The sequence below is a fragment of the Emys orbicularis genome, chromosome 17 (assembly GCF_028017835.1).
Source record: "Emys orbicularis isolate rEmyOrb1 chromosome 17, rEmyOrb1.hap1, whole genome shotgun sequence".
In the NCBI taxonomy this organism is placed as follows: domain Eukaryota; kingdom Metazoa; phylum Chordata; order Testudines; family Emydidae; genus Emys; species Emys orbicularis.
This window is the reverse complement of record NC_088699.1, coordinates 17,656,401-17,683,964: the sequence shown is the minus strand read 5'-3', so window position 1 is coordinate 17,683,964 and position 27,564 is coordinate 17,656,401. Positions and strand designations below refer to the sequence as shown.

The 27,564-nt window shown below is 44.2% G+C and overlaps 2 protein-coding genes across 4 annotated transcripts in view; both read right to left on the bottom strand.

Annotated features, from left to right (window-relative positions):
• ANKFY1 (ankyrin repeat and FYVE domain containing 1) overlaps positions 1–9,674 on the bottom strand; it is a 49,812-nt gene extending 40,138 nt beyond the window's left edge. Inside the window, exon 1 of the mRNA XM_065418128.1 lies at positions 9,635–9,674. Within this exon, the coding sequence (XP_065274200.1) occupies positions 9,635–9,644 (10 nt within the window). The 5' untranslated portion in view covers positions 9,645–9,674. The remainder of the gene's footprint in view (positions 1–9,634) is intronic.
• A 12,457-nt stretch (positions 9,675–22,131) lies between these two features.
• UBE2G1 (ubiquitin conjugating enzyme E2 G1) overlaps positions 22,132–27,564 on the bottom strand; it is a 46,479-nt gene continuing 41,046 nt past the window's right edge. For all 3 annotated transcript variants that reach the window (XM_065418094.1, XM_065418096.1, XM_065418095.1), the window contains 2 exons: positions 25,996–26,120; positions 22,132–23,235 (listed from right to left, as the gene is read on the bottom strand). In XM_065418094.1, coding sequence (XP_065274166.1) covers positions 26,034–26,120 — 87 coding nt within the window. In that variant the 3' untranslated portion in view covers positions 22,132–23,235; positions 25,996–26,033. The remainder of the gene's footprint in view (positions 23,236–25,995; positions 26,121–27,564) is intronic.

Below are 27,564 nucleotides of genomic sequence, written 5' to 3'. Positions count from 1 at the left end.
TCCATGCCATTGACCAGCTAAAGGCTACAGCATCTGTACATGATATGAAATAGTTTTCAGGATCAATTTGGGCAGCTCTCATTTTAGTTAAGAATCTGTATTGACTTTTGATATAAGGATCCAGTATTTTGATCCTTCTACTATAATCCAGACCAATAAGACAAGAACTTTCCAAATAAGGTATATGCATAACACTCCATCTTTTGAGGATATACAGTATATTTTCCATTGCATAAATGCCAAAAAAACTGTTATAAATGGATTTAGGTAGTACTTCTACAAGCTTTAATATTCTTTAGAAGAGGCTGAGTCATACTCAGAGGTGCCAAATGTTTTCAGCTTAGAAGATAACAGGAATTCACTTTTACTCTGTCCCTTACAACCAAGGGTCCATTGATCAGTACAAGGGGACAATTAGCATCAAGAGGAAGTGAGTTTTGGAAATACTGTTTCATCAATACCTGAGTTATCACTAGAAGCAGTGATCAACAGAACTGAATTCTATTATGTAGTATTTACACCTAGACAAATGGGAACTCAGCTGAGCACTTGAGATTCCTGCAAGGCAGGGCCCTCAGGGCAAGTCATCCCCCCCCACCCCCCCTATCTAGTTTGACTGCAGATAGAATGCATCATTTAGAGATCATGCCAACATTCAGTCTTTGCCCAGGAACTGTGACTAATGCTGCTTTAAGAGTTCTTTAAACAGGACATAACCTTTCATCCAATAAGGCAATTGTTTACATCAATGCTTTGCCATGAAGAGTAACAATAAAATGCAAACTACAGCGCAGGCTCATTGGGGGCACTGCCAAGTTTAGCTATGCCATTAGAACTAGGAAGAGCTGAGAAAGATTTGTAGCTGTAACTAAAAACCTTAGTCTGCACTATCACTGGTTTTACAAAGTACAGTACAAGTTTAAGTGTCTGCTACATAACAAGCAGTATCTTTCTTTAAAGAGGATCATAAATTGTTTTAGTCTTTAACAAGGAAAGCCCATTTCACAACGCAGGCAGCAGTTACCTATGTTGCTGTACTTAGATAGGTTAGCTATTTTACTTCATTAGTTACCTTCCGTGGATCTTCCTTTGTTTTGTTGAAGTAGATTGAACTGGAATGTATTAAGGTCTTTCAGAAGGCTGCAACCTATACTTACATCCTCAAGGATGCATCATTAAGAACAAGCTTCCAGCCTTTTTTGGACCATCTCTGTACGTAATTCATAAGCAAGCAGTTTATGTTTTACCAGAAACATGAATTTACTGGTCTGTTACTAGATGGAAATGGTAGAATTATCAATAATTCACAAAAGGCAGAAGTGTTCAATAGTATTTCTGTTCTGTATTTTGGGGGAAGGGGGGGAGAAACAGATAACACTTTCAATTCCACTAGTATCTCAGGAGGATGCTAAACAGCAGCTACTAAAGTCAGACATTTTTAAATCAGCAGGTCCAGATAGCTAGATCTTAAAACTGGTGGACACAAGTTGAGGAGCTCATGGACAGTTAATGTTGATTTTCAATAAGTCTCGGAACACTGGGGAAGTTCCAGAAGATTATTCCAGTCTTCTGGAACTTCCCCAGTGTTCCGAGACTTATTGAAAATCAACATTAACTGTTGATTTTAAGCTGATGTGACAAAATTTAAAAAGGATTACTAACTTCATATCTTTTTTGATATTAGAAGTTTGGCTGATAATGGTAGTAGTGTTACTGTAATACAAACTTCTGTAAGGCATTTGACTTGATACTGCATGATACTGGTTAAAAACTAAAAAGAAAATTAACATGGCACACATTACATAGATTAAAAGTTGGCGAATGGATAGATCTCAAAATGTAATTGTAAATGGGGAATCAAACAGGTGTTACTAGTGGGGGCCTGCAATCATCAGTTCTTGGCCCTACACTATTTAAAGATTTTATTAATGATCTGGAGAAAAAGAATCGCTGATAAAGTTGCAGATGACAAAAATGAGAGGAGTAGTAAATAGCAAAGATAACAGATCTCTGATCCAGAGCAATCTGAATCGCTTGGTAATCTGGGCACAAACCAACAATATGCATTTTGAATATGGCTAAACGTAAAGTGTATACATCTAGGGACAAAGAATGTAGGCCATACTTATAGGATAAGGGACTTCAATCCTGGAAAGCAGTGACTCTGAAAAAGATCTTGGGGGCATGGTGGATAGTCAGCTGAACATGAACTTCTGGTGTGACACTGTAGCCAAAAGGGCTAATGGAACCCTTGGATGGTAAACAGGGGAATCTCAAGTAGCAGTAGAGGTTATTTTCCCTCTGTATTTGGCATGGCAACCGCTGCTGGAATACAGTGTCCACACTCAAGAAGGATGTTGATAAGAGATAAGGAGGTTGGTTTACAGGAGAGCCATGAGAACGATTCAAGGATTAGAAAACATGCCCTAGAGTGATAAGCTAAATGGATTGGGCTCCTGGAGCCTAATAAAGAGAAGGTTAAGGGGTGACTTTATTACAGTCTATAAATAGCTACTCATTTAATAACATACTCTCTTCAGTCTAGCAGAGAAAGATATAACATGATCCAATGGCTGGAAGTTGAAGTTTGACAAATTCAGATTGGAAAATAAAGGCATACATTTTTATACCAATTAGCCATTGGAACAACATACTGTACTAACGATCATGGTGGAGTCTCCATCACTGACCATTTTAAAATCAAGATTGAATGCTTTTCTAAAAGATCTGCACTAGGAATTATTTTGGGTAATTTCTATGGCCTATGTTATATAGGAGATCAGACCAGATGATCACAGGGGTCCCTTCCGGCTTTGGAATCTATTGACACTGACACGTCCACAGGCAACAAGAGACGTATTGATTACTTAAAGCGCAAGACAGCAGAATTCAGAATTAGGTAGGAAGCAATGTATATCAGTCATTTTAGGTCAGTTAAAAAAAAAAAAGACTTGACATTATGGTGTCTACAGTAATTACATTAGGAGCAAGAAAAGATTAAACCTGAAGTATTAAAAGTCAAGAGTAAAACAAGAGTTATCCAAATATTTGACACCATAGCACATACTCTATTTAAGGCACCTTAGAGACTAACAAATTTATTAGAGCATAAGCTTTCGTGGGCTACAACCCACTTCTTCGGATGCATACCATGGGTTGTAGCCCACGAAAGCTTATGCTCTAATAAATTTGTTAGTCTCTAAGGTGCCACAAGTACTCCTGTTATTTTTGCGGATACAGACTAACACGGCTGCTACTCTGAAACCTGTCATACTCTATTTATAACCCCTCTCACCATGAGGTAAGTTTCAAAAACAGCACACACAGTTAACAGCCCTTTTATTTTTCAAGCATGGCCCAAACTTTTATAAAGGGCAAAGACTGACAGAAGCCAGGAACCGCTTTACATCCTGTTGGACAGATTTCTCTGGCCTTGGGAAAGTCATTTATTCTATCTACCTCAAATTCATCACCTGTAACTTGAAACACTTATTGACAACCATGTCTCAAACTGACTAATAGATGTTTGCAGAGCCATTTTGAGGAAGAGTGCTTAAGCATTAAAGTTACTACCTACAAACACAGCCTCATGTCAAAACCAAACCACCTCCAACTAGTATGGTATGTTTACAACAGGTGAAGACTTCTAGATACAATAATCAAAATTTCATCCTTATTCTCACCTACCTGAATCTCTTAAAATCAACCTCAAAGATAGATTGAGCTTGGATAAGTATCCAATACAAGAAGAGACGGCCATAACAAAAAACAGTTACTACTGGCAGCTTTTGAAAGAAGTCTATCTGAGATGACTAGCCCAAGTTAGAGACTTAAGAATGGGGATTGCCCTTTATTAGGTTCAAGGGCAATGTGTTTGTTAAAAACCCGCCCCCTTGCCAAGAAAGATACTATTTACTACGGTGTTGTCCCTGAACTATACATGAGGGTCTTCATCTTTTATATTGACTTCTGGTTGGTGGTCATAAGTGTCATTGCACTCCACCTCCCTCTAGCTGCTGATATCTTTTTGTATCACACACACACACCAGTCAGGAGACTAGGAGGGATGGGGGAAGAGAAATCCCAGGATTTCCCTGACCATCACCAGGAGAGGGGAAAGCCCAACATTTGCTACTTCCTCTATGTCCCCCTCCCCCAACACACACTCCCAATCCACCTCCCCTTTGAACAATTTAATTGGTATTTTCATGCAGCTCAGGGCATTCCCCAATCTGTAGCAGCATGAAATGAGTAGGCTTGATACTGTCACTATTGTCCACAAGATTCTGAATAAAACCTCAAACTGACCAGAGTCTTCCTAGTCTCCCTCTGCTTGGCAGACCACTCTACCTGTGGCTTACACTGGTTAGTTATTTTCACACCCTAAAAGAGTTTGTTTTTAAAACTGAAACCTTACATTCTCATAAAACAGTTTATATCTCCTCACTCACCAGGGACAAAGAGAATTAGTCAAGCCTTGAAAGACCACTATTTCCCATTGTTTGCTACAAATTCAGCAAAAAATCTGCACAGCAAAAGCTAGGCATTCACTTCTTATCTGGCATGCATGGGTGTGTGCACTCTGTACATTTGTAAACGTCAGCTACTGCACATTTGCAGGCATATACAGTATGAACCTTGTGAGTTGTATGGAGTCATACACAGCTGTTTTTAATATCAAGATGAAGCCCTGAATATCCAGCCACTAGTAATAATGGCAGTCTAGAAACTAATATAAACTTCACAAAAGTTTGTCACAAAAATACTACTTTGGTCCATGGTGAGACTGCCAATTTCCAGCATAGAGTTATTTCACTAGTAATTTCTCAGAAAACACATACTAGCATTCAAAGGTTGACAGTGTCAACTCTGTACATTAATCTCATTGCAGCTATACATTAGTACGAAGATTCTCCTGCATATGATTTCCAGGATAATTGTGGAACACACTTTTATACAATTTATGTTTAGTACCCATTCTGCAGAAGCAGGACAGTCAAAGTCACAATAAGAAAGCAAGAAGAGTACTATTGAGTTGCACATATACATGTAAGGACCTATAGAAAACATTAACTAGGGTTATGTGAACATTTTAATACTAATGTTGATACTGTGTGCATTTCTAGCCCTTTCATTGAAATGTAACAAAGGATACTATGATTCTCAGACTACTCCGACTCTGGTGTTTGGATAATGAAAATTTAAGCAAGCTTCACTTTCAGATTCTGAATGGTTCAATGTGCAGGCTGTAGACACGGCAGGGAAAACTTGTTTAGAAAGCTTCCACCTGGAATGTATGAAGTCAGGAAAATTTCTATTACTCTTTGGTTTTGAGGGAAAAAACGGTGTAAAAAACTTGATCAACTCAGAGCTGGCTGAAACGTCATGTCCTTTTAAGTATGCCAGATACAGAGCACACTAGTATTTAAGCATGAAGCCAGAAATTAAAGGAAAATTTTCAGTACAAGAGCTTCAAATTACACTATCAAAACTGAAGTTTAAGGAATGAATAGCTGTTACTACTACAGTAAGAACGGCTTAGAGCAACAGAGCTGAACTGCGATTTAGACAGTGAGGGGGAAGGACCTAGTTGGTATCAGCCATATTGAGTAATTCCTTGTGAGAAGCAAGTGGGACCAAGAAATTCATTCCTGAGCATGGCTGTTAGGGGGAAGAGAAAAAGTTTGGGCTTGTCAGCTACAGTCAACTAGCTCAAAGGCAGTCATTTCTGCTAGACAAGCAAGCAGTTTAATTTTCCAGAAAAGTCACAGTAGCCTTACAAAAGTAAGCTATAATTTGATTTCAGGAGGAAGATTGTATCTTGGTTGAATAAAAATATTTTGGAAGTATGGAACACAAGCCACCCTGTTTTTGTATCCCAATCCTTGAATCAGCAGAAGCCATTATTAAAGACCATGGAGACAAGCAAGCACAGAGCACATGGCACCATGTAACACAAGAAACTGACTAATATATTTTCCAAAATTCATGGTAACCTAAATATCAATACTTTTCATGACAGATAAAGCTGTTTAAGTCACAGGAAGTACAAGAAGTCTTGGATAAGGCCAGTTCTTTTGTGAGAGCTAATCATCACATAAGAGCAGAGCAACCATGTACATGTAGAGAAGAACAGAAACAATGTGTCCCTTGCCCTTAAGCATGATATCACTACATTGGATCTCCTTGTATTGTCTTATGGAGCAAAGCTTTGCCAGTGCTTCCATTTGCTAAACTGGATTTCAGAGATATTGGTAACTCTGCAGCTTGCAGGAGAAAAAAGTGCCCTTAATCATAGATCAATTTATAAAAACAACAAGGAGTCTGGTGGCACCTTAAAGACTAACAGATTTATTTGGGCATAAGCTTTCGTGAGTAAAAACCTCACTTCTTTGGATGCAACCGAAGAAGTGAGGTTTTTACTCACGAAAGCTTATGCCCAAATAAATCTGTTAGTCTTTAAGGTGCCACCAGACTCCTTGTTGTTTTTGTAGATACAGACTAACACGGCCACCCCCTGATACTTGAGATCAATTTATATCATTCATGGAGTGGAAGACCTTACTAAGGCAGGTTTCTTAGAGTAGCATCTCAGATGCTTGCAGAAAGCTAGACTTATTCCTATGCTTTCTGATGGTGGCACTGATAAATCTGTAACTAAACAAGAATCTGTGTACATCTGACTAGGATCGGGAAACTTACTATTTGCTGATAGACCTGAAACTGAACTGAGTATCAGTTACCTCTTCCCCCAAAGTTTAGCTCTCTACACAACATCCCTTCAGGGACCCTGACCTATTCTCATTTGCAATGCCATCTGGGTTCCCTCCACCATCCTTTGCCCAGTACTCCTTCCTCCTATCCCCATCTCCTCTTTATCCAGGATTTCCCCCACCCTCACATGGTAGTCCAACAGCAGCTGTAGCATTGCACATCCTTGTGATTCATCTAGCTCCCTCTGGTGGTGCTGGGTCCTACCCATCAAAGGTGACAGCATATTTCTTTGACAGAGCAGCCAAAGAAGCAAGCGAGAGCGAGACCCGACCTCGCCCCTCCCAGCGCGGGCCGGGAGCCTAAGTCTTGTCTACATTAGAGACATGGATTAGTGTCTCAATGTACTGGAATGCACCTTGAAATACTCTTTCATGTGGATGCAATCAACTGAAGTTACCAATAACCTGTAGGGAAAAGTGTTGATCAGCATCTGCTCAGCTGACTATGTGCCAGCTGATAGCTGGCAAATTAAGGAGGCTTGTTGACTGAGGGGGCTGAGTCTTCCAGTGCTAGAAACCCACTGACAACCAATCAAGTGGGAGGTGCTGCTCCAACAGAGCAGTACCCTAATGAGGCAAAGTGTGTCTCTTAATCTGGCCTTGTAGAGGGCCCACTACCACCAGCCTGCACCATGGTCCTTGCTTTACCTTATTATATGAACTGACTGCAATCCAATTGCAAATCACTGGCTTTGTGCTTTTGACTCAAAGCTAAAGAGAATTCATTCATTCAGGAAAATTCTTTGAGGAGCATGGCTCTCTCCTTACTATTGGAAGCTAGTGAGTGCAGTCTCAGCCAGCAATGCACAGCTGGCTCACTGGTCCAAAAACCTGAAGAACAGAAGGGGCATTTCAGAGCCTACTGGGGACATGGTATCATAGCAGCACTCAGCTGACAAACTAAGGAACTGTATCTTTGACAACTACTTCACCTGACTCTACAAAAGGCAGTCCTCCTGGTGAAACTGGGGCAAGCCTAATAAAGATTGAGGGTTGGTAGGCTGGACACACTCAAATCAATTAAGTTCAGTTGGTGTAATAACAACTGCTTCAAAAAAAAATACACTTGCCTACCATTTAATTCAAACACTAAATTGGAAGTCTTAGCTGCCCATAGACATTCCCCAGGATTAACTGGAATACAGACACTTAATTTTAAAACACCCACATTTGTCTGAAAACTGTGCTTACTTTTCTAAAGCACAAACCTCAGTTTTGATAAACTGAAAAGTTAACCAAAAGAATCTTTATTCCCTGTTTACATTTAACAGGGCTTTGTATTGAGTCAGTTCCCAGTGTATAGGAATACAGAATGAAAACATCAGCCAAATCCCTAAATACCAACATAAGATCAATAAAACCCTTACAAATATTTTAAAATATTTGTGAATAAAAAGTTTCAGGATAAAATAGTGTATTAAAGATAAAATTCCAAAACTATCAGGTTGTGTCTTTAAATACTAAAATAATTAGATTTAATTTTTAACTAGGCTTGCAAAAAATTAACATTCATGTGTTGTTAGAAATTGCAAAGCCTAAAAGGGCTAAATTTGAGGCTACTCTACTGCCTCTTACAAGATTAGATTTTCTTCCAATAAAAACAATATAACTGGAGTGTTGTGGCCCTAAGATCATATCAAACTTCTCTTTCCACAGAAGGCCTGATAAGTGAGAACACCACTAAATTTTACTGAATTTGTTATAACTGTACACTTTGACAGGTTTCAGAGTAACAGCCGTGTTAGTCTGTATCCACAAAAAGAACAGGAGTACTTGTGGCACCTTAAAGACTAACAAGCGCACGAAAGCTTATGCTCAAATAAATCTGTTGGTCTCTAAGGTGCCACAAGTATTCCTGTTCTTTGTACACTTTTTGATATAAATGATTAATCAGTTAGTTTGAAATTGGGTGCCTTTCACAGCAACATCTCACCTGTATGATGCCAGCAGCCACCACTTTAAATTATCTGAATCTTACATCTGTGGAAGGCTTCCCAACCAGAATCAACAGTGTTGATATCGCACACCCTGACTCAGGAAAGGAGAGATGAATGCTAACCCCAGTATCACCACCACTTCCTCCAGAGACCGAGGAAAAGAAAGCCAGGGAACTGACACTATCCTATAGTCTCTCCTTCCTTGGAGAAGGGAAAGAAACAAGGCATGCAATCCTAGTTACCATCCAAGTTTCAGAGGAACTGACTAGGGAGAGGCACGCCACAGTTGCCTGACACACCAAGCAAGTGGAAATAAGACAGAGGAGGAAACCTAACCCCATAACAACTCAATGCAACAGTGAGGCAGACACACAGCAGAGAGGTTTCTAATCCTAATCCCTTCCCTCCCACCCCACCTCGCCTCACTTTAGAAATGACTTGACTGTCCCCAAGGCACAGGAGGGGTCAGTCTCCTCCTCACTACCAGGTTCAGGGACAGAGCAGCTCAGCCCGACCTGCCCGCTCAGGAAGGAAGAGCTGGGATGCAGAGCAGGGGCTGGCAAGGCACCAGCCAGACGTGTGCCCCCCCTTCAGAAGCAGAGCAGGGGAAGGAGCCCACCTCTCTCTCGACTGGCGAGATGCCCCCACCCAGGGACACACCTGCTTGCACCCCCCCCCCGACACGGCTGGGAAAAGCGGCCCCCCTCCGGGCTGAGGAGAGACTTCGCCCCTCCGGGCTGACAGAGGACAGGAACGCCCCCGGGGCCCCATCGCGGAGGAGACGCCCCCTCCCCCTCAGGAGAAGCAGCCTCCTCTCCCCACTTAACGGCCGGGACCGAGCAGGGCACGGGCCAGCCGCGGGACAAGCGGCGGCAGCCCCAGCCCAGCTCCTCACCCAGGGCTTCCGCCCCCCCCCGCTCTTACCTTCCGCCATGTTGGGTCCGGCAGCCTGCACCTCTCGCGAGAGCCACCACGCAGGGCCCCTCGGCCGAGCACTCTCGCGAGAGTGAGACCCGACCTCGCCCCTCCCAGCGCGGGCCGGGAGCCTACGTCTCCTGCCTGGAGCCCGCTGAGACTGGGCAGCGACCTGGCTGCCCCTTTATACAGGCGGGCCCGGCCGGCGCTGCAGCGTCGCCGGGGGACACTCCTCATCCTCATCCCCCCTACAGGGATCCCCCCGGGGCGCACTCCCTATCCCACTCCTGGGGCACTATCCCCATCCCCCCCCAGGGGGGACACTCCCCATCCCCCCTACAGGGATCCCCCCGGGGCGCACTCCCTATCCCCCTCCCCCCTACAGGGATCCACCCGGGGCACAATTCCTATCCCCCTCCTGGGGCACTATCCCCATCCCCCCTACAGGGATCCCCCCGGGGCACACTCCCCATCCCCCCTACAGGGATCCCCCCGGGGCACAATTCCTATCCCCCTCCTGGGGCACTATCCCCATCCCCCCTACAGGGATCCCCCCGGGGCACACTCCCCATCCCCCCTACAGGGATCCCCCCGGGGCGCACTCCCTATCCCACTCCTGGGGCACTATCCCCATCCCCCCCCAGGTGGGACACTCCCCATCCCCCCTACAGGGATCCCCCCGGGGCGCACTCCCTATCCCCCTCCCCCCTACAGGGATCCACCCGGGGCACAATTCCTATCCCCCTCCTGGGGCACTATCCCCATCCCCCCTACAGGGATCCCCCCGGGGCACACTCCCCATCCCCCCTACAGGGATCCCCCCGGGGCACAATTCCTATCCCCCTCCTGGGGCACTATCCCCATCCCCCCTACAGGGATCCCCCCGGGGCACACTCCCCATCCCCCCTACAGGGATCCCCCCGGGGCACACTCCCCATCCCCCCCCAGGGGGGACACTCCCCATCCCCCCTACAGGGATCCCCCCGGGGCACACTCCCCATCCCCCCTACAGGGATCCCCCCGGGGCACACTCCCCATCCCCCTCCTGGGGCACTATCCCCATCCCCCCCAGGGGGGACACTCCCCATCCCCCCTACAGGGATCCCCCCGGGGCGCACTCCCTATCCCCCTCCCCCCTACAGGGATCCACCCGGGGCACAATCCCTATCCCCCTCCTGGGGCACTATCCCCATCCCCCCTACAGGGATCCCCCAGGAGACACTCCCCATCCCCCCCTACAGGGATCCCCCCGGGGCACAATCCCTATCCCCCTCCTTGGGCACTATCCCCATCACCCCCCAGGGGGGACACTCCCCATCCCCCCTACAGGGATCCCCCCGGGGCGAACTCCCTATCCCCCTCCCCCCTACAGGGATCCCCCGGGGCACAATCCCTATCCCCCTCCTTGGGCACTATCCCCATCACCCCCCAGGGGGGACACTCCCCATCCCCCCCTACAGAGAACCCCCAGGGCACTATCATCCCCATCTCCCTCTAGGGCAGGGGTCACCAGCCTTTCAGAAATGGTGTGCCGAGTCTTCGTTTATTCACTCTAATTTAAGGTTTTAACATTTTTAGAAGGTCTCTTTCTATAAGTCTATAATATATAACTAAACTATTGTTGTATGTAAAGTAAATAAGGTTTTTAAAATGTTTAAGAAGCTTCATTTAAAATTAAATTAAAATGCAGAGCCCCCCGGACCGGTGGTCAGGACCCGGGCAGTGTGAGTTCCACTGAAAATCAGCTCGCGTGCCGCCTTCGGCACGCATGCCATAGGTTGCCTACCCCTGCTCTAAGGTTAGAAGTGTGGTGGGGCTGCTTTCAGCAGGTCACTCGATGAGAGATCCTTGATTCTGGAGCTTACATGTTGGAGTATGCCTCTCAAGTGTCCCTCGTTTTGAGGGACATCATTTTAAATCCCAGAATTACCTTCGTTCCCCACATATTTGGTGTTCCCTCACTTTTATTGTTGAGATATACATTAGAAATAAAGAATCATGACACTGACGTTATAGATTTATTTACACTAATGAAACAAATCACAGAGCACTTTACGTTTCTTACACTAGTAGTTTTGTGCTGCTAATTTTAGATCCTTGTCAAACATTGCATCCCATTTTTGAACCTTTGCAAGTTGAGAGGTATGTGCTGGGGAGATGCGGTGGTAGCCAAGTTTGTGGAACTTTACTGTGATGCTGTCAACTTGAAATCTAGTGAGCTAAAGAGAAAAAAACAGCCCCAACAGTATGCCCCTCATAGGTAATCCTGGGAATCTACAAAGTACAGTACTGTCAAAATACATAGTAAACAAACAACAACAAAAAGAGGAAAATAACCTGTTTCTCTAACCTATTTCCATTATAGCTAATTTAGGTGTCAATTGGAACAGATGTATGATTTTTAATCTGATTTTATACTAGAGCACTTTTGTTATTGTTATGAACTGGGTGAAACCTTGTTACGGGTTTGTTTAAACCTCATTGAGATTGGGTGTGAATGCACCCTTTAATTAACATAACTGTCAGGATGAGTTAATCAGAACCCCCCACCTAAGACAAAAGGGGATTGTGAGCCCATCCAGGAAGGCTTCTGCTGAGTATTGTTTGTGTTTTATGTGTGTCCACGTGTCTGAAGGAAGGAAAGCAGAACAGAGAGGCAGAGACAAAAAACAAGAAAGCTGTAGTCAGCGCGTTCAATGTGACCCTAGAAAAAGGAAGAGAGGGAGCTTTTCGGTCTGTTGCTTAAAGAGGCTTGAGGCTGTAAACTAAGGGCACGTCTACACTGGCAATGTTACAGCACCGACAGTTACAGCACTGCTCAGAGAGCGCAGAAAGAAAACCGCTGTTGTGTGTTCACACTGACGGCTGCCTGCACAATAGCGTGTTCACACTTGCGGCACTTGCAGCGCTATTCGGAGCCGTGCACTCTGGGCAGCTATCCCACAGACCACCTCTTTCTCTTTTGCCGCTAAGACTTGTGGCAAGGCGGAGGGGGTCGCAGGGCATTCTGGGTCCTGTCCCAATGTCCCGTGATGCATTGCTTCGCATCCCAGCAATCCCTGTGCTTCCATCCGCATTTGGCACCATCTTTCAACAGTTTGTGTACTGCGCGCCCTGCCTCTTTCGGGCTGCAGGAATGGATCCCGAACTGCTGACCAGTATGCTGCTCGCTCTGACCAATACGTCACGAGTGGCAGTGGAGTTATTCCTTAAGCTACAAAGGTAAGAGGAGTGCGACATTGATCTTGCCACACGTGGTAGCTACGACAAGAGATTGCTTGTGGCATTCACGGAGGTGCTGACCACGGTGGAACGCCGCTTTTGGGCTCGGGAAACAAGCACTGAGTGGTGGGATCACATCGTCATGCACGTCTGGGATGACGAGCAGTGGCTGCAGAACTTTTGCATGAGGAAAGCCACATTCATGGGACTGTGTGATGAGCTCGCCCCAGCTCTGCGGCGCAAGGACACGAGAATGAGAGCTGCCCTGTTGCTGGAGAAGCATGTGGCGATTGCACAGTGGAAGCTGGCTACTCCAGACTGCTACCGATCGGTCGCTAACCAGTTCAGAGTCGACCGTTGGAGTTGCGTTGATGGAAGTGTGCAGGGCCATTAATCGCATTCTGATCTGAAAGACTATGACTTTGGGCAATGTGTGTGGCATTGTGGATGGCTTTGCACAAAGGGCTTCCCTAATTGCGGAGGGGCGATAGATGGCACGCACATTCCAATTCTGGCACCAGACCACCTAGCCACCGAGTACATTAATCGCAAGGGGTATTTCTCAATGGTTTTCCAGGCGGTTGTGGATCACCGTGGACGTTTCACAGAGATTAACGGAGGCTGGTCCAGAAAGGTGCATGACGCACGCATCTTTCTGAACACTGGCCTGTTCAAGAAGCTGCAAGCAGGGACTTTCTTCCCGGACCAGAAGATCATTGTAAGGGAAGTCGAAATGCCCATTGTGATCCTGGGAGACCCCGCCTACCCCTTAATGCCGTGGCTTACAAAGCCATACATGGGGCAACTTGACAGCAGCAAGGAGCGGTTCAACAACAGGCGGAGCAAGTGCAGAATGGCTGTGGAGTGTGCATTTAGCCGTTTAAAAGCCCGCTGGCGATGCCTGTATGGGAAGCTGGACATGGCCGATGACAATATTCCTATGCTTATAGGTGCGTGCTGTACGCTCCTTAATATTTGTGAAGGGACGGGTGAAAGCTTCACTCAGGAATGGAGCGCAGAGGCTCAGCACCTGGAGGCTGAGTTTGAACAGCCAGAGACCAGGACTATTAGAGGGGCCCAGCGCGGGGCCATGAGGATCAGGGATGCCTTGAGGCAGCAATTTTAAGCTGAAAGCCACTAATATTTGTTGCTATGATCGGGATTGCAGTGCTTGTAATGCTAGGAGGTGATTGGTGCACATGATGCAAGAAGGGGGCTTAACATAATTGTATGTTGCTTGCAGTGCTCTTTTTGCTTTCATTTCATAGACTAAAGATTGCTTTCAAACCAACACAATTCTTTTATTAAAAGACAACAACTGGAGGAGAGAGTCAAACGAAAAAATTCATCAGCAGGGATAGGGATGGGGGATGGGAAGGTCTCGAGAGGGGTCCTGGGATGGCTACAGATTTGTGTATGTCCAGAGATCATACCCAACCTTCTCCTTTGGAGTACAATGCAGCGGGTGCTGTACTTCAGCAGGGCCAAACTGCAGAGGGATGGGTGTTGAGTGCTGTGGGTAGTGGGAGTCCACACTGCTGGACTGGAGGGAGGAGTCGAATGCTGCGGGTAGAGAGTGGAGCCAGGAGGTTGATAATAGTGGAGGTGGAGTGGGGGGCACATGGGAAAGAGTTTTTCGACAGTGGCTGCAGGGGAGGGCGGGCGTGGAGCTGCTCGGTTTGAAGAGCTAGTATCGCTTGGTGCTCCATAGCGTTTAAGAGCCGCTCCATGACTTCTTTCTGGTGTCCCGCATTCTCCTTTCGGTCCCTCTTCTTGCTGTCCCTTCAATTCCTGTTTCTCGGCGGTGGAGTGCATCATAACATCACGGAGAAAGTCCTCCCTAGTCCTTCTTGGGCGCTTTCTAATTCTGCGCAGCCGTTCTGCCGCCGATAACAAAGAGGGAGGCTGGGCTCACAAGGTCATCTCTGTGAAGTTTAAATGCAACATTTTACAGAAGCAGTATTGTTTGCAATACAGACAACACTGATTCAGTGCTTTAAAACACAGCCAGTACTCACACACCTGTCACTAACTGGCTGACCCCTGGCAAGCACACACGAGCCACAAAACCCCCAAAATGGTGAATAGCTGCAGGGGCAGAGTGAATCACTCTTCCCGGACCCTGCTGTACACTGGGCATGTGGCTCTTGGGAAGAGCCAGCACTGTAGCGGGGGCCTGATAATCATTCCTGTCCCCACACTTTCCACAGGATGTGATCATTATGGAAGATATCTTGCTGCTGAGGGTCAGCAGGGAGTCAAGGGAGGGTCTTCTCCAAGACTGAAGCTTCCGCCCTGGGTCCCCCCGTGATGGCACACAGTGGCACGGGAAAGTTACCGTTAATGGGGCAAGAAACAAAGCAGCTCTGCTGAAGAACCTGCAGCAGTAGATTGCCCAGTATCTCCACGAGAGTTTCCTGGAGATCTATGAGGGAGATTCCCGTGAAGTGAGGGAGTCTATCAACAGCCTGTTCCGCCGCTCAGACTAGGCCTGCGGTGGGAGACAAGCCTGCTTTCTGCAACCCTCCTGCATACAACAACTTGCTTCAGCAATTCCCCAAATCAGATCCACTTACCAGGGGCCTCCTCTCCTGTTTGCGCTTTGCCAAGATCCAACTGCTGTGACTGGCTAGGCTCCTCCGGGGTAGAAAAGAGCTCCTGGCTGCATGCATCTCTGTCCTCCAAGTCATCCTCTGCTTCTGGGTCCTCCTCCCCCTCTTTGTCCAAGATTTCCTCCTCCTGGCTCAGTCCACTCTCGACTGGCACGCGAGCCAACGAAGTATCCACAGGGGCCTTCACAGTGGAGGTGGGGTCGCCACTGAGTATCGCGTCCAGCTCTTTGTAGAACCAGCAGCTTGTGGGCGCAGCACTGGAGTGGCAGCTTGCCTCCTGCGCCTTGTGGTAGGCATTCCGCAGCTCCTTCGCTTTTACCTTGCATTGCAACGTGTCCCGGTCGTGGCCCCTTTCTGTCATGCATCATGAAATCTGCCCGTAGGTATCATAATTCCTATGGCTGGAGCGCAGCTGGGACTGCACAGCCTCCTCTCCCCAAATGCTGATGAGTTCCAGGAGCTTGGCATTGCTCCAAGCGGGGGATCACCTGGTGCGTGGAGCAGGCATGGCCACCTGGAAAGATGCGCTGAGACCACTGCATGCATCACCAAGCAAACAGGAAGGGGACTTTCAAATTTGCAAAGGAATGTACGGGGTGGGGATGACGGTTGGTCACCTGATGGCAGGGCAGTAGAGTTCAAACTGATGACCAGAGAGGTGAGAACAGGCATTGTGGGACACCTTCTGGAGGCCAATCACAGCCCTGTAATCACCATGGTGTCTACACTGGCACCATAGCACTGTAGACCCGGCGCAGAAAGCTCTACGCCTCGCGTCAGGGTGGTTTTTTTAGAGCACTACAACTGCGCAGTTTCTGCGTACTAAGTGGCTTGGCAGTGTGTACACCTCAGGAGTTACAGTGCAGAAATCTGCTTTACTGCGCAGAAACTTGCCAGTGAAGACAAGGCCTTAGAAAATGCTCCTCATGTTCTTGGTTCCTGCTACATTTGGAGACACAAGACTTGTACATTTCTTGTAAAAGACAGTGTCAAAGAAAATACCAGACTCCATCAGTTACTTCCTAGTGGAACGTGCCCCCAGGCCCTGAACTTTAACTAGCCGCCCTGATTGAAAAGGGGCAACAATATGCATTTGTATTCCAGCACTGTCATTTTTTCAGGTGCTGTACAAACATTTAGTAAAGATGCAGCTCCTGTCTCAGGGATCTTATAGTCCTGGTAAATGACAAGACACAACAGATGGATGAAATAAACAAATGTCTTAGAGTGGAAGATAGGGAGGATGAGGTAACAGTAATATGAGCATGTTTTTGAGCAGATTAGCAATGCAAGTCTGTAGCTCGCTACCTGCCCTTTTTATTTCCAAAGGATCCTACAGGTCTTTGCAGCCTCCAGAATGATAATGTAATATGTTGTGCATCTATGGCACCTTCTATCCACTAATCTCAAAGCACTTTGCAAATAATTCATTAATATTCACAACACCCTATTAATATTGTCTTTGTTTTACAGATAGGGAAATGGAGGCACAGAAAGGGTAAGTGACCTGCCCAAGGTCATGCAGGAAGACTGTGTGGCAAGGTTGGGCATAGAAATCATATCTCCAGACCCCCACCCTCCCTGTGCCTTTACTTCCTTACTATATGTACAGGTATCACTGCAGATAACTACTGGGGTGGGATATGACAACTCTGGCAATGCTAGACAACATTCTATTGAGAGAATGAGCTAAACCCACCTGCCCAAGAGAAGATTGTGTTTTTAATACTGAGGCCTTCTGGTGATAATATGGAAGGAAGCTCACTGAGCCCAGGTCTACACTAAAAAGTTAGGTTGACCCAGCTACACCAGGGGGCTAATTCTAGAAGTGAGAACCCTTCACTCAGGACATGGGCTCCAATCTCCAGATCCTAACTTCTAGTGACTAGTAGCAAGAGCACCTTTCCTGATCTCCACTGTCAGGGCAGTCCACTTGGAGAGAGAAGCCTGATCTAGTGGATAGCCCCCTGTACTGGATATTGGGTGTCATGGCTCAGCTACTGATCCACTGGCTGATCTTTGGCAAGTCACTTCACCTCTCTGCCTTTGTTTCCCCTCTCACTCTGTATTATCTATTTAAGGGCGGAGGTCTAGACTAGTAGATAAGCATTGGAATTAGACTCCAGAGGACTGGGTTCAATTCCCTGCTCAGCCACAGACTTCCTGTGTGTGATTTTGGGCAAGTCACTTAAGTTACCCTGTACTTCAGTTTCCCGTATGTCAAAATAGGAATAGTACTTCTCTACATCACATGAATGATGTGATGATAAAATCCATTTGTAAGTGTGAGGTGCTTATGACAAAGGACATACAAGTATCCAGAGAGAATGACAGAGAAGGGCTGTCATCTATATGGTAATATCCAAGTGAATTCCCTCATGTTCTTTATCTTATATCCATCCATTAGTTGCTTTTCTTGCTATATCTCCTTTGGTTCTCTGGGTTGTAAGTTATACTTGTTTTACACCCCACTTGAATGCCAAAGGGGTGCAGGTTACACAGCTTTGCTATTTACATAATTTATAATGCACACAACATACTTTATGCATCTCACTAACTGATTTGTTGATGTAGCTGTGAAAAATTATCACTATGTGGCCATTTTTGGTCTCATTAGTTATTAATAATCACTAAACAGGTCACTTTGGTTGTGCATGATTATATGTGACTGGAGGCAGGAGTGCAGTCAGCAATCCTGTCTCTTCACTTTCACCGGGCACACTGCAGAGATTGGAGAAATTTTTATTTTAGATTTCCTCATTCCTGAATCCCCGAGATCCTTCCCTTTTTGGAGTGACATCACCAGTGCAACCCTCGCTGGAGATTCAGGTCATGTGAGATTGTGACACTGCCCTATTGGTATTGCAATAGCACCTCTGTGCCTCAGCCCTAGTGTGCCAAGCACTTTACACATACAACAAAGAGACAGTCCCTTTTCCAGGGAAACTTACATTCTAAGGGTATAGCTACACTGAAATGACTACAAGGCAGAGCTGCAGTGAAATAGCTGTGTCACTGTAGGGCTTCAGTGCAGATGCTCGTTATGCTGACAGGAGGGGTTCTCCTGGCTATATCTTATGCTGACAGGAGGGGTTCTCCTGGCAGCATAGGTAATTCACCTCCCCAAGAGGTGGTAGCTAGGTTAACAGAAGAATTCTTCTGTCAAACTAGTGTTGTTTTATGCTGGAAGTAAAGTCAGCATAATTATATCTCTCGGGGTGTAGTTCTTTCACCCCCCGAGACATAGCTATTCTATTGTAAGTTTCCAGTGTAGACCAGAGGTGGATACAACACAGTACGCTAATCCTAACTGCCTCCCTGTTAATATTCTCCAACCACTATTTACCAATTGCCTAGCCAATGGTGAGCATTTTCTAGGCATTGCAGCAAAGGATAGATTTGTGGGACAACCGTGCAGTGGCCTCAGAGATTTTTATGGCAAGATCCTCTGATGTCTAAGGGGCAGCCCTGGTGGAAAGTGCAAAAGACATTGATATGTGTGGTTATCATATTTTGAGGAAATTGAAACTGTTAAAATACCTATTAAAATGTCCCCCGTGCTCATGCTTTTTGTATTTTCCAGTCATGTCTCTACATCTCATTAGGAAGGAAACAGAAGCACTATAAATAACTAGGAGTCTTTCCCACTCCAAAACACAAAGGAAGGTGTAGCTAAATAACAAATGCCCAATATAGTGGTGATCCATGTAAAATTGGTACTGGTTGCCAGATCTCACAAGTGGTAATAACGGTGAGCCACAGATTACTTTAGTAATTCACCTTGTGCTCACTGATGGCATGGTGTTATTCTGTGACGATGACACTAATTACTATAGCTGCTTATAGTAGGGCACAGTGTCACAAGGCCACCCACTGGCATCTACATCAATACTACCCACTATATCTGGCAGCAGTGTCTATAGCCCCTACTACACTTCTCCCTGTGAGTGTAGGTGGAAGACAGCTGAAGGAGTAAGAGTTTTTACTGCTATTGACCATGATAAACTGACCATTTCCATTCACCTATCAAGGCAAACTCAAGTATAAGCAAATATTGATTTTTTACTCAAAATATACATACATTGGGACCCACCTTACCAATAGCTTGACACGGAGACACCATTGAGATGCACATCTGCTGTAGCTCCTCTCATCTACACAGCAGTAGATGTCACAGCAGTAATAGTTCTGTTTCAGCATTTAGGGGATTTAAGAATAAAAACTAGGGTGGATCACTAGTTTAAAAATCCTGGATGCCCCAGAACGTAACAAGCACATTACCAGGATTCCCAACAAGCTCCTAGTACCAGTCTTGGTATTTGCTAGATTTAGGTAGCCCTAGGTAAGTGCTCAGATGCTACCTTGGAGAGAGCCATACAAGAATCTGGATAAGCCAACTACTAGAAATTTCATATTTGAAATATTTACTGAGGTAAGGGCAGTGCTGTCTCTAGTAATTAACATTACACCCCACAAGGCCAACCTCCCAGAAACTTAGCAGTTATCCAGATTTTTGGGACATTTAATTTCTCCTTTTAATTTTGGTAGTAGGATAGCCTACTTAAGCATTTAACTCATATTTTACCAAGTGTGGATAACCCTCAGCTCCAACCGGGGTGAGGGTAGACTTTTTTTTTTTTTTTAAGTCATTTAAAGATAAGTTGCTATTCTGGGCAGAGAATAGATGTGCACAAACATTCTACTTTGCCCCTGCTCATATTTTTGGCACTTATGCACTATCATCCACAAAAGAACTCATTGTCTTGTGTTTCTCTTTCTGATGTTGCTGGACATCACAGTAGTTCAACATGCCAGCTACCCAGGGCAAGGTTGTCCGAGCTCTCCCCTTTCAAAAGCAAGCAGCTTTGTATGTGGAACATAGGTTCTAAAAGTTAGCTTAAGCTTAAACTGATTCACAAATAACTGAGTCAATGTAGTTATGATTATACCTACCCATTTGTTTTTAAAATGGGCATCAACCTTGTAGGAACACAGAGCTCAACCTGCTATAACGGCAGCTATCTGGCTAATTCTGGGTGCAGCTGGCTTTCTGGAGACCCCTCTCTTTTAGGTCACAATAGTTGTCCTAGAAACAGTGGATTTTTCTTAATGCTTTAATTATGGAATAGATGGCACCATGCTGCTGGGATGCAGTACAATCCTGAGCCTTCTTATGTACGTGAAAGGGAGCAAACAGTAGCCAGCTGGCTGGCATGAAGCCTCATCCCCCTCAGCAGGGGGCAAGCAATTTTGGTTCTCATTTGCATGTGTCTAAAAATCAGCTATTGTGTCTGGGCACTAACAGCTCTGAAGCACCAGATACATCTGTCTTCCTACCAGAAGAGGCCACTTAATTTAAAAAAAAAAAAAAAAAAAAAAAAAAAACAGTTGAATTCATGGTTTGCTGAACTATTTTTAATGACCAAATATGGAAACAGATAGTACAGTAAGTACTTCTATGTTTATCTAAAGCCATAGAAAGAACCTTCCATTTTAAGTTTTAATTAGTTTTTGCTAATTGGCTTTTTACTGTGTGGCTGCTTTAGCACCACTAATTAGTGCAGTAACTCTCTCTCTCTCTCTCTCTCCTCTCCCCCCCCCCAGCCTGCCATATGCCTTTTTTGGTGCTCACTTTTGTGAAGCTGCAACCTAGAATTAAGTCCAGCCAACTGTTCAGTCTAATGATTATTCAAGGATTTATTGCAGGATGACTTCTAGTCAAACTGAAATTGGGGCTTATCAATTAACACATCACACAGCTATTGTACTAGAAAGACTTTAGTGGCAAAAAAGTGCCAACACTTGTACTCAGCTGTCAAGTCTTAAATACTAAAGGTTTATCTCAGTAGAGAGACTGACGTAACATTGTGTGGCAGTACAGATTCCGGCTCATTGGAGGCCTACAATTGGCTGTATAAAAGGAGAGATTGCATTTTTTACTTCAGTTCATAAAGCATGCCTTGTTACACAGCTCAGGGCACATGCTACAGAGCATATAAATAATAATAATAACGACAAGACCTTAGAAGGACACAGGGTTCTAGAGACGGATTTGGACTTTACTAGATCAGAAGGGGAAGAATTTCCAACTAACATCACCTTGGCACCAGACCTCAGCCAACGGTATCTAGGGAAGAGATTCTATTTCTTGCAGCGTATACTTCACAGTATAGAGCCTCCTGTGCATGGCTCCCACTACGTTAGTTGTCGAACTAGAGTTACTGTCTTTAAGTAAGGTATTAGAGGAACTGGCTTGAATGTAACAGTGTCTTGTTACATTTCCTCCTTTACTGAATCTCTGTTAGTTTCCTCTCCTTGGTTTTAATAATTTGATAGTACTAAGTCTCTCCTTATTGGAGGATGCACGGAGTGGTCTGAACCTTGCAGCAGAACCCATTTTCTGCTGCTTTGAGATTCTTAGTGATAGTATTAAATCTTCAGGGCAGATGCCATGCCCACTGGGCCCTCCTCCGATGGCTTTTGGGTTTTACTATAAATGTTTAGTTTAATATAAGACAGCACCCAATAGACAGATGGTCTTTTAAAAACAAAAACAAAAACCCACACACCACACCTCATTAACATGGAAGTAAAGCACCTACTCAGGCCATGACCTGTTTGAGGCCTCTAACTACACTTCTCAGATACTAAAAAAGCCAGCTTGACACAGAATTATTGGAAAAAATTATATTTTGGAAGAACTCACTACAGAAGGTGACAGAATTCCAAAATCAAATTACATGAAAATATACATCGCAATTCTCTTTGTACATTAGGTGAGGAAAATCTGCAGTAGAAGAATAGAAGGCAAAAAATATGAAGGACCACAGAAGAGAGAATAGGGATAAGAAGGGAAATGGTATTTCCAATACCAGACCCAGAATTTACTAATTTGAAAGCTTACAGATGTGCATACCTTTTAAATCCAAAACTTAAAAACAAAGGCAAGAGGCAAAAACCAGAGAAAGCAGCTTATCCTATCTTGAGCTTAGTCAACTGATCACTTCCAAACCAAAGCTCTCAGCCCTTTGAAAAAAATAGCAGGCTCACGGGTGCTCCACAGCCAAGTTTTATTGCTACACCCAATCCAAGAACTGTGTGCAACTGAGTCAGAAAGAGGGGGGGAAAAGTGACCTTTGCATTGTCAAAGGTCATTAGAATCAGATAGTTGCTTATAGATCCTTTCAGTGTTTGTTTAGGAAAAATCTGAACCTTTGAAGAGATGCAGGGGTAAGAAGGGAGTGTTTTTTCCAAATAGATACTAAACTTTAATAAGTGAAAATATTTAATTATGCCTCAATTGTTCAAAGAAAAATAAAATGGAAAAATCTTTAATCCTAATTCGTTTTAGTTTGACATGCTTCAAGGAGGTTTTTTTTAAAAAAAAAACTGATAAGAAAAAACAATGAACAGGGAAAGAAAATTTGCTAAAATCTTTTAGAATGTACACGATTCTTATCCTAACTACAAGACAGCATTATTTGGTACAATGTGTAATTGTGGATGTACATGAACAGTATATATATTATCCGGATCATGTTGTGCTATGTACACATCTTTACAATTCTTCCTGAAGGTTAAAGCAGTTCATTAGATTTCAAAATGCGTAATCATCTTTTTGTGTTGGCACTTGTTAGGCTCTTGTCAGCATTGATAACTGGCATGTTTTATTGCAGCCCAGTTCCAGCCAGTGTTTGCCAACATGTTACAACAGAAGTCCAGCAATAGGTGGGTAGAGTGCAGGAAAAAACAGTGCCATGTTTCTCAATTGGAGACCTACAATACAGAAGATAAAGCCGTATTACCACATTGATGAAACGCAGAGTAAGATGGGGAACAGTATTTGTAGCCCAACCGAAAGTCATTTACGGCTTCCGTGCAAAACCAGTTTACTTAAATGTGTCTCTTTTGCTTGGTGATTAGCATTAATTATGCAGTCATCTCTCAAGGAGAGGAGTCTAACTAGTGCAATGCTGTAACACTGGTGGTAAATCTGGGCCCAAAACCTCTGTCAAAGTTAGATTTTTAGTAAAAATGTCTTAAGCATCTGAGTGCATTATATATGTAGGTTTCTCATATGCATCCAGGACTAGGCTATAGTTGAGTATTTTGTAGAGCAAGCCAACATTTTAGCTATTGAATGACTGAAGTCTAGTCTAGTAGTATTTTACAGAATGGAACATGAGCTGCAGCATAAAGCATCGCTGTTATAAAAGCGAGTGTGCTTATTTTAAGTCTGTCATTGGAGCCAGGCTCTTCGTTGTCAAACTTCTATAACTCAGTGGTAAAGGACTTGCCTTCCATAAGCAAGATGGCCAGCTGACTACGTAGTCAGCATTACTTCCTTCTACTCTTGGACTTCATTCATGCCAAGTATTAAGTTGCACTATTGCACTTGTTCAATATGGCAACATGCTTTTAAAGTGAATTGGGGCTACCATGGTACCTTGGAAACAGCACACACTGCCTTATTTGGTCTACCCACTCCAGTTATACTAGAAACAGAATTCCCATGCTCTAGCTCTGTTCACCTTCTCCTGAACGAGAAATATCAAAGGAAACTGCAAGTCTAAGTTATTCATGTGTTTCCCATGTATCTTTAAATTTTACTAGAAAGAACAGTCCACTTGCTCATAAGCACTCTTTGAATTTAAAGTCAATCCTGTCTGAAAGTTTGCGATGGACAGAACCAGTATCAAGTGGGACTGACTTGAGTAACTGTGTAGCTAAAGTACATGAAATCTTTAGAAAAGCTTTGCTAATGTTAAAAGCAGTAGGTCAAGAAACAGAAAATGGAACTTGTGCTAATTGTACTAAGTTGTGAAAGGTTCCTTGAGAGGTCAGTTTGTTAAGACAATCCCTTCCCATAGCGAGGTCATTCAGCAGCCCAATTTTTCCATGCAACTATGTTCAGGGTACTGAATGCAAGGAATACAGGTTTATTGTGGTGGATAAGATGTGGCTTTAAGATTGGAGGGAATATTTGCACCAAATCAGCCATTTAACACAAGACTTCTAAATAAGTGACATCTCACTCTGGAAGGCAACTGACCTATCTGAATGCAGAAGGGCATTCTGCAATTCAAGTTAAAAGGGTTAAAACCCTTTTCAGGTGAAGATACAATTCAACAGCAGTGAAGAGACAAGAACACTAAACAGAAAAGTTTTAGTCACCTTACTGACCTGGAGACCAGTTACAAAGTAGTAAGAGTATAGTACTTTGACAATTAGTAATGTGGGTTAGCAAGATGGTTATATAGGTTGTATCATTCCAACACAATTTGTCCTTTTACAGCATTAGGTCTGGCAGCCTGCCACAGTTTACACTTTAAATGGAAGCTTCCAGTTTAACATCCCCCTTGCTATCAGAAGTAGGTTGCTTAAGGGCAATGGTCTAGCCACCTCTCCATCCTGAAGCTTGTGATCTCAGGGCATAAAAAGAGTTACAGAAGGAAAGTGCTTAGTAGTCTATCCTCTCTTCTGCGGAGAAGTTACTGTAGGAGTAAAAGTCATTGTAAAACATCTCTAAAAGCATTACAATTCTTTGTTTCAAGTTACACTGAAGAACTCTTAAGTCAAAACCAAAAGTTGTCTGGGAAAAAGATGGCATTTTTCAGTCTAGAGCCTGTGGTTGTTGGTAATAAATGTTTGACAAGTGGTATTAAGCCCTGAGTTAAAGCTTGCTTGAAGAGAAATTCAAGCATGTTCTAGTTCAGCTCCCAAGCAGAATTACTGCAGACTACCAAGAGTTGACAGGTAGATTCATTTTCCCTGAGGAGCTACTAACATTAAGCATCTTGTAGTATTACTACTATAGGGCAATGCAAGACACTTTCTTGGTGCCACATGTCAAGACTGATTGGGGGGGGGGGGGGAATCTTAGAAGTGCTACAAGATTTTTAACTCAAAAGAAAGACAGTTTAAAAAAAGGCTGAGATGTCTTCCCAACCACTTGACTGATCCGAAGACCCTAAAAAAAGATTGAGCCTGCAAGTGGCCTTGCTATCAGCATCTGTACACAGATTGACACCATATGTACATCAACATTTGCAGTTTTGGGCTGGCAACAGACATCTGAATTTTAAAGCTTGTTGGGAAGACTGCTTGGGCAGGAATCTATAGTGAATGTCCACTTTTGATGCTAAATATGTTACAAGTGTATTTGTAGCCACTAATGAGATTAGTGAACTGGTATAAAATACTGCCAAACCAAATCTAATCTCAGGCTTTGGCCGGTGTATTGAAGACATGCTAATAAAACAACAAGTTTACCAACCCAGGCAAAGAATTTAGTGGACAGTAATGCATGAATGAAAAAAGTGTTACATTCAGTGTCTCCATAGCCTTGTAGTCTTTGGCAGTGCTGGTCTACAGACATGAGGCTGAGGACATATTGTCAGTGAAAGAGCAAAGTTTGTTTGAAAGACGAGGGGAAGGTATTTATGCCTGAATACAGATTGTGTCATACTGTTAGTTTGTCCTTCATGCCTCCAACTAATGGAGGTGAAGGTGACTTTCTTTCAAGAAATTACTTACCCTGAAAAAAAGTGAAGCTACTAGCTGCTGAATAAGTGTCACTCAAAAGCAGTCTCTTGGCTTTTTCTTACACAGCGGGCAACTTTCCTTTTGAATTCTCCATTTCGGTCTTCTCTCCATTCTTTCTGTAAAGAAGTAGTTGGACAACTTTGATGTTAGTGCGGTGATAAATATGAAACGTCTTGCTAGAATAAGCTTAAGTTTCCAGTACATAGGTGCTCTGAGTCCAAGAGATTTTCTTAAAATGTGTTTAAAGCTAGCAAACCTGTTCCTGGAAGCAGTCATAGCATTCGAGGCTGGGAGATAAAAAGGATCATCCTACGCTCCTGGAAAGCTTGTCCCTAAAACCGTGGAGGCCTAGGCCATTTCTACAGTCTAAGCTTTCATCAGTAGAAGTTTTTAGCCCTTGTGGTTGCAAAACCCTTCTCTCCACCTAGTTTCTTCCAAACAGGAGCCAGATTTCAACAGACTATAGTGGGTTGTTTGGTCAGTTCCAGGGCATCTGCAAAGCAACAGCAGATTCATAGATAAGGCCAGAAGGACCATTATGATCATCTCATCTGATCTCCTGCTTAACACAGGCTATAGGATTTCCCTGAATTAATTCTTGTTTCAACTAGAGCATAGATTTTTCCCCCCCCCCTAAAAATTTATATAATCTTGATTTAATTGCTCATGATGGAGAATCCACTACAACCCTTAATAGTTACCCTCACTGTTGGAAATTTGCTTTTTTTATAGTCCGAGTTTGTCTTGCTTCAACTTCCAGCCATTAGCTCATTTCACATTTGTTAGACTGATATAGGGCTTCTCAAATTTCTATTCTCCACGTAAGTACTTACAGAATGATCAAGTCAGCCCTTAATCACTCTTTAAATTATGCCCATTATCCTGCCACTTAAAAAGGGTCCCAGATCTCCAAGCCTGGCTTATACCGCATGTGTACGGTGTTGATAGCTGCTCTGTACAGACACCATGTAGGCCACCTGTGCAGGAGACCTCTCCATTCTTTCCAATAGCAAGTGTTTGAGGTATTTCTGTGTAAGATATTTACAAGTCTCACTACTGTTACTGCACTCCAGCTGGTCAAGCCATCAACTAGAGGTTCTTTGAAGGGGCTTCATGTTTTCCCCTCTTTTGGAGTAAGAAAGCCAAACAAAAACTTAAGAGCTGTTAAATATGAGGTAGAGGTAGAAAAATTAAGATCCAGAATGAAGAGACAGGCAATAGAAAGGACAGCAAATGCCCACTTCTAAGGAGGCAGGCAGCTGCTGTGAGGCCTCCTGTGCGTTCAACTGCAGAATTAGACACAGAATTCCATCTTTTTAAGGAGTTGTGCTCCAAAATCTTAGCTTAAAAAATGGTTTCTAATCCTTATGGGTGCAGAGACCTCAAACATGAATAGAGCATCAACTGAAGCAGGGATGCCTTCCCAAGTCAGCAGAGGACCTGAAACAAGAGCTCTGAAAGACATCAACTGCCTCAGACATAGCAGGCAGGACCCTTTGGACTCCTTCTCACCTCCCCCTGATGCCATGGCAAATTGAGCAGCAAATGCAACAAAATGGA